Below are 7,769 nucleotides of genomic sequence, written 5' to 3'. Positions count from 1 at the left end.
TCACAGTTCAGAGAGTAGGTCCGATCCTCTATAGTCCGTGGGTTCCCGGGATTATTCTCTGTAATTTATGTTGTGTTATTAATCATCTACTAAAGATCTTGGTGAGAGTTTCGTTATCAATTATTAAGTAATCAATAGACTAATATTTAAACTTAAGAGACATTTTACAAATAGAACAATGTAAAATTCATCACCAGTTATTTTTCCGCAACTCGACACTTCGGTCTCTACATTTTTAGTAGAGTAGACCCTAACTTCTGTGTTCTTCATCCTTTCGGCAAAAGCTTTATACTGCCTACTAATCATCTTAACTTCTCCGATGCTATAAGCTCGTGAAAGATATAATTTCAGAAAGTTCCCAGCCACTGCTCCATCTTTTACGCTGTACCAGGTTTGATAGTCTCCATCATGTGCCTTTGCAGCGATGTAGTTGGCATGGTGGTTAAACGATACTGATCTTTCGATAGTCAACTGCTCCTCTGATGCTGCAAAACAATTGAATAAATTAATATTAAAGTTAGCAAAATGTTATTCCAGCATCAATAGAAAATACTGATGAGACGAAGAAGTCTAAGAATCTTTTTTTTTTAAATATAAAAATTTTGAAAAAGATGAAAAGCAAATAGTTACATCAAATAGTTGAAAATAGCAAGACTTACCCCTTATTAAAGGAATCAAAAATATTGCCACCAAACTGAAAATCTTGTAAACCTCCATTATGTCACAATCACATACAATGCTGATAAATGATTGATTTTGATTATTCTTACACATTCTGTCATATAATACGACTAATATGACTAGGCGCTGACAATGTGCCCAGTCTTGTAATTTCCTATATTATAAAAAACTTAAACTATTACTAAACCTACAGAGCAGCAAAAACGTACCGCTTGAAACAAATGACAAAACAAACTATCTGTATCCCAAAGCAGAGACTGAGAGGCTCTCAGTCTCAGTGAGAGCCCTCTATAATTATCACCGCACCCGCGTAGCCGTAGGTTAATTATTTCCTTATATAACGACTACGAGCAACTACGCGCACGCCCCTTTAATTAATAGGACACCGCTGGTCACTTTCCAGGTGGAATTCTAAAAATATACATATAATTATATTTGCAACTCTATAATTGCTGTTTTTAATTAGTTTAGTCTCAGGACTCAGATCATTCTCCGACAGACTGACCCTCATTGGCTAGCTGCATCTGATATTCAAATATTGAGTCCCATGTGCCTTATCTGTGATGGTGTCCCTTATTGGCTCTCTGCCAGGTTGCAGCTCCTGTGGGATTATCTGGCTGGTGTTACACGTGAACTGAGACAGCCACGTGTTAGTTGCCATAGTAACGGTCTCCTACTTAGCTGGTAGCTTTCCTGGTGGCGGACTCTCAGTCAGAACTACATTGTTTTTAAAGGCCTCTTCTTGAAAGACGATTATTACAAATTAATTGATATTAAACGAGGTTAACAGATTAAAATTAGTACAATCTAGGTAAACTATAGGTAAAAATATAATATTAATCATAAGCTAAAATGTACTAATCTTTGTATTCTAAATGGGGAAAAGAAGAAACATTGTCATGTCAGTCAGTCGAGAAAATTGTCAGTCAGGCTATATGGCAGCTATATATTGGCTCACAAATACAATTAAATACATAATATTAAGGTCATACACAACGATATCAAGCTGCTAGCTCTGCCTTACAGTTACCTGGGGACCTCAGGCTATCATGTTCATATTGATCATAAACAATAGTTATAGAGTCATAGAGATTCAGCGGAATGACAGGCTGAGCGCTACCCAGTAACTGTAAGCAGAAGCTCCGCCGAACGTTCTGAGGCATATATTTGTTTTGATTAGAAGTTTGACATAGGTGCTTAGTCCTAAGTCCACGGTATCTGGATTCCCTAAATAAAGTTACTGGCTCTCCGATTAGAATCCAGCTGTTGGTTCTCCGATCACCACTAACTAAAATTAAGATGACCCGGCCGGCCCGGGGTCAGGCCATGATTACGTAATCAATAATATTATATTGCTGTCAGGAGATCAGGGGTTGATTACTAAGGGCCGGGGTGCACGATAAAAATAAACTTGCTCGGATTTGGATGATAATTAATCACTCTACACTCGACTGTCACGTGACGAAAACGCCGTGATTTCATTGGTTAACCTGATAACGCGCCGCAGATCTCTATAAACACAAATTATTCATCCATCATCGCAGAACCGAGTATTTCTCATAAAAACAAATACTTAAATATATGTACCATCTATTAATGGTTAAGTAAGTATAAGTTGACCATTGTTAATGATCTGGCCCGGCGCGCGCTACTTCGTAGCTCGTGCCGTCGGGCACGAGAAGAAACAAAAAAGCGGCGCGCGCTACTTCGAAGAAATTTAGACGAGTAACATCCGTCAAAGTATAAGCACAAAAACAAAGAAACAGTCCAGGCCACAATTCATTAATGATTAATGATCATTTATTGCGAAAATTGTGTTAAAATTAAAAAAATGAAATTGGAAATTATAAATAAAAAGTAAAAAGTAGAATTTGCACTTTAAAAAGGTCCAATTTTCATGTGTGATAAACTTGCAGCGCGCGTCGCAACTGCCAACCAGTTATTGGGTCATGCTCTTAGCGGCGCTGACGCGACAGAGTCTAGCGAGCATGCCACTGAGTTGGAGGAGGGAGTTGACTCCTTGTGTGATCCGGAGGTGGGTGTAACCTATTTCCTTGAGGAAGAGCAGCTTCTTGTACTCCGGCATGTCAAATGTCTGGCACACCTGCCAGGCAAACATTCATTTTAAATTACATTTTCAAAAACGAACGCAGTATAATACATAATATAGTTTTGTAAACAATTTCCAACAGCAGCGAAGATTTATAATTTTAACAGCAGACCTACATTTCTAACGTTATTAATAATATCTTCAGGAGAATAACCCAACTTCCACTTGTATCGCGTGGTGACCCCCACTGTCGCCTCACTATAGTAGAGTTTCTACGATACAGGGGGAGCCGCGCACTCGTGCGCTGCGGGTCATATATACAACGTACGACAAGCTTCCACAAAGAGTGAAGTATTTTATAAGCCTCGTCTATATCTTCCGAAGTGCAGTGTTTGATCATATCTTTTACAAGAAGGGGATGAGGTTCGTCACAAACTTTGAAAACATTTGCACTGTTAACTATCCCGTAACCCTGCAAGTAAGATTCATTACGAAATTATAAATATTCCCACAGCATACACGACGTATGGTGACGTATGCTGGCGTGTGATGACGTCATGATTCAATATTGAATATTGTGAGTGACAATACAAGTAACCTGTAACCTGATGTGTGGACTGTAGGTTATTTTATATTTATGGCCTGTCTCATGTCACCCTGAGCGGTGAAGATGACTGCTTCTAAACCGTAATCTGTCTTAACCACACTTCCAGCTTCACAGATATCCAGCAACCTCCTTAGCACTTGAGCGTCTGTTATTCTCGAGTATCTGTCAAAAGCAATTACTATTATTATTAGCGATAATTATAAAAATTTCGGTTTTAAAATAATTCTCATCTCAAAAAAGCTATGCATTGTAGGTTTAGTATTTTCAGTTGTTATATTCTTCTAGTAATAGCAATAATTAGTAAATCTAATATGTGCACAATCAGTGGTTATGCATTATATTATTACTACCTGAGCATTGTACATCTCGACTGTATGGGTTCTATAATTTTATCAGAACTATTGCACGCCAGCGCAAACCGAGTAGTTTTGGAGTATATTTCCATAGTTCTTCGGAGGGCTTCCTGGGCTGCAGATGTCATGGAATCTGCCTTGTCTAGAATCACTATCTTGTGACGACCTGCAGATAAGAACAGTTTAGGGGTCGTTCACAATATTACGTAATCAGCCGAGGGGGAGAGGGTATCCAAACGATTTCGCTAGTATAATTGAGACTAAGAAAGAACCTGACCTGGTGGGAGTGTAACTTTCTTCTGAGCGAACATTTTAATCCGGTTCCTCACTACATCAATCCCTCTCTCATTGGATGCGTTCAGTTCCAAAACACCTTTTTTCATTGCCGGCCCTGCAATAGTTCTTATAACCAAAGTTGTAGCAAATTCACTTTAAATTTCCATTTTTACGGCCCAGTTTTAATTTTAAAATAAGGTAAAATATTATTAGTAAAATAACTTACCGAGAAGAGCTCTAGCAAGGCAGAGTATAGTGGTAGTTTTACCAATACCAGGTGAGCCGGCTATAATGATATTTGGAAGGTTACCCTGCTCTGAAAATACTTGTAATCTCTTTATTGTCTCTTCATTGCCCACTAATTCCGGAAGATATTTGAGAAATCCAAGTAACAGTCGGGGTAAAAAATTTGTAGAAATAAATTTGTAATAGAAATAAATCTGCATCGTTCACATTATTATTATTATATATTATATGTAATCACTTTTTGAAAAATGTTTACCCCCCCCCCCCCCCCCCCCCCCATTCCGTAATCAGTTTTACGATCCCTAATCTTCGAATAAAGTTTTAATGCAAACGAGGCTTCAAAATACCATTCAGTAAGGCGAGCACCTAAGTGTGGTGAGTAACTAGTTAAATGGTTTACCGAGGTCTGTGTTTTTCTATCCAGAGAATTTCATAATCATATCTTGAATTGAACTTGAATTAAACTTGTAAGTCTTAGAATCTAAATGAAGTAAACTGTTGATTAATATCGACAATGATCTCATAAGAAAAATACGATTAGCCAAATAACCATAATTGGATATTGTCATAATTTGATTACAACTCCAAGTTCAATAGTGTAGTCCAGCCGGTCTTATTAAATTTATACGAATACTAAAATAATCTAAAAAATAGAAATCAATATTAGGCAGTATCGAGATAGCCCGACCACTGTCTGCGGACCACTGTCTGCGGACACCTGTCTACCAGATCATATTACTGTATAATAACAGTATCCCCTGAATCAAGCAGGGTTCACATCATCCCCTGAATCAAGCAGGGTTCACATCATCCCCTGAGTCAAGCAGGGTTCACATCATCGCACGCGAATTTCAATCAGCGGTGGTGTCAAGGCTTATTAAACGATTAAGCAACCTTACGAGATCAGTTCACATCATGCAATATATAAAGAATAACTATTATCAGACTGCATCAATCATTTCTATCATCAACTCCTTCTTGAACAACTACAACTATGGTCTCAGAGAAAACGAAACGGATGAACTCAGCCCTACCCTGCGACCCTATCTGCAAACCTATCTCACCTCTCGACAAGTGGACTCAAGCTGGTAAAACCCTCATCGTCTCCAGAGCCAACCCAAGCTTCTGCGTTTTCTGCAACAAGAGGCATGCTGGTATATCATGCGCTGCTCATGACCCTGTAGCATCTTCTGATGCGGGTATAGGACGCTGCGGCGGAGGACGGTACAGCGGAGGACGGTACAGCGGAGGACGGTACAGCGGAGGACGGTACGGCGGTAGTTTCCAAAAAGGTTGGACGGTACGGCGGATCACATGACACCCACTTTACTTTGGACAGTACGGCGGTAATACTACTAGAAACTGTACCTATAAGACAGACTGCACTGCTAATATAACAAAATCGATTAGCTTTAAAAAGTTCTATTTTCCTCTTTGTTACTTCGAAATTAATTTTAATTAAAATTAAATTGGATAAAGTTTAACATATACATTGTGATTGCTAAGAACAGTTCTTGTTCCACTTTCTGGTTCGTATCAGATCGCGTAAGTGCATGATGAGCTTGTTACGGTGAGATCTCATATCACTGCGCCGAGATGCAATGGGTAATAACAAGGGCATGAGAACACGTCACGAGGGATCGCATCCAGGAATCTGATCAACCGTAGCCAAGAAGAGAGGTTGCTCACTGAAACGTAGATAATGATAGAGGCAAACAGTATATAAAGCGGATCAAAGTTGAGGAGAGTATCTCATTAGCACTACCATCTCCAGTACTGCAACACTACAACAGCTACAACGATGTTCGATGAAGATACGGTGAAGGTGGTCAGAGGGAGAACTGCTAAGAGTCAGAACCTTCTACACCGTGGTTTCCGCTACTCCAAAGATGGAAAGCCGACTCTGGATGGACGACAGGCTTGGAGGTGCGTGAAGAAGAACGACAGATGCAAGGGACGACTCTACACCCTCAACGGATCCCTGGTGTCAGTCACCCAGCCTCACAACCACAGTGCCGACATAGCTGACTGCGAAGTCCGAGAAACCCTCCCCCAAGTCCACGATCTGGCTGCGACTACGATTACTCAGAACCACAGAATCTACTGCTCCGTTACTGGCTCGCTGTCCCAGACTGCTCGCTTCCTCCTCCCCAGTGAACAAGCGGTGAAGAAGCAAGCTCAGAGAGCCCGCCGGAAGGAGAACCCTGTCCCTAGAGCTCCGACGAACCTGGCAGACCTTGAACTGGAGGAGGACGACTGCATGTCTCTAGCTGGCGAACCTATGCTCCAGTTTGATAACAAAGACGATGACCGACGAGTTATCATCTTTGGGACGGAGAAGAACCTGCGAGCCCTGGAGGACAGCAGCTCTTGGTACGTGGACGCGACCTTCTCCTCTTCTCCTCAGCTCTTCTACCAACTCCTCACCATTCACGCTGAGATGGTCAACTTCAACGAGGACGCTACCTGGGTCTTCCCTTGCATCTACATCCTCCTCACCCACAAGGATACCCCCATCTACAAGGAAGCCTTCGAAGCCCTCGACAGTCTTGGCAACTTCTCTCCAGACAACATCATGGTGGACTACGAGCTAGCTCTCCGGAATGCCTTATCTGCCACCTTCCCTTCCGCACAAGTTGATGGCTGCTACTTCCATCTGTGTCAAGCGGTGATGCGGGCTGTCCAGCGACTTGGCTACAAGGAGCAGTACGAGCGAGTTACGACGGACCCCACTACTGGTCAGAAAACCTACACTCCTACCCGGATCTGGATACGCAGACTGATGATCCTCGCCTACATTCCTACAGCGGACGTCCCGGACGCCTTCTTCAGTATCCTGGACCAGATGCCACCGTCCTTGGAGATAGACGACCTCCTCGCCTACTTCCAGACGACATGGATCCAGGGACTGACCACCTCCTCTGGTACTGGACGAGCTAAGTTTCCTCCACTCTCCTGGAACGCCTACGATCGGACCCATTTCCACATGAACAGAACAAACAATTTCGTGGAATCCTGGAACAAGAAGTTTTCCACTATCCTTGGACACTCTAACCCCACCATCTACAACTTCATAACAGCACTGCAGATGGAGCAGAGTTCAACAGATGGGAAGCACGCAGCCTACCTGGTCGGAGAGAACCCACCGAAGAGGAAGAAAGATCACAGCGACAAGGACAGGAGGATTCACCGCATCGTGCAGACCTACCACGCTTACGAAGATGATGTCTTGAATTATCTGGATCTGCTCAGAAGTGTTATGTGAATTATTGATTGCTGTAATTTCTTGATAATGATGTGTGGGATTTAGTTATATTAACTTTTTGATTTTCAACAACTCAATATTCTCGATTTACATTGTCTGCAAAGCCCTGAATAAAAAAAATTAACAACTAAACTAACAAAAATTAAGAAAGAAGAAAAAAACTAAGAAAAAAATATATAATAATAATGCGAATCTAGAACAACACAAGTTGAATGTGTAAGTTCTGTCTTAGGTACAGTTTCTTGTAGTACCGCCGTACTGTCCAAAGTAAAGTGGGTGTCATGTGATCCG

The 7,769-nt window shown here is 41.4% G+C and overlaps 1 protein-coding gene and 1 pseudogene across 1 annotated transcript; one reads left to right on the top strand and one right to left on the bottom strand.

Moving 5' to 3' along the window:
• Positions 1 to 2,620: 2,620 nt before the first annotated feature.
• On the bottom strand, positions 2,621 to 5,363 carry LOC134818170 (replication factor C subunit 2-like; annotated as a pseudogene).
• Positions 5,364 to 6,788: 1,425 nt separating this feature from the next.
• Positions 6,789 to 7,478, top strand: LOC134818169 (uncharacterized). Its single transcript, XM_063827603.1, has one exon. The coding sequence runs from the start codon at positions 6,789 to 6,791 to the stop codon at positions 7,476 to 7,478; it is 690 nt and encodes a 229-aa protein (XP_063683673.1).
• The last annotated feature ends 291 nt before the right edge of the window (positions 7,479 to 7,769 follow it).

This window comes from Bolinopsis microptera, chromosome 7 (assembly GCF_026151205.1).
Source record: "Bolinopsis microptera isolate Bmic1 chromosome 7, MBARI_Bmic_1.0, whole genome shotgun sequence".
Lineage (NCBI taxonomy): Eukaryota > Metazoa > Ctenophora > Tentaculata > Lobata > Bolinopsidae > Bolinopsis > Bolinopsis microptera.
Note: the sequence above shows the minus strand (reverse complement) of the source record. Positions and strands in the feature narration are given on the sequence as shown.

Bases quoted from the DNA above. Each gene is read 5' to 3' on its own strand.
- LOC134818169 (XM_063827603.1), top strand. From the start codon at position 6,789: ATGGTGGACTACGAGCTAGCTCTCCGGAATGCCTTATCTGCCACCTTC.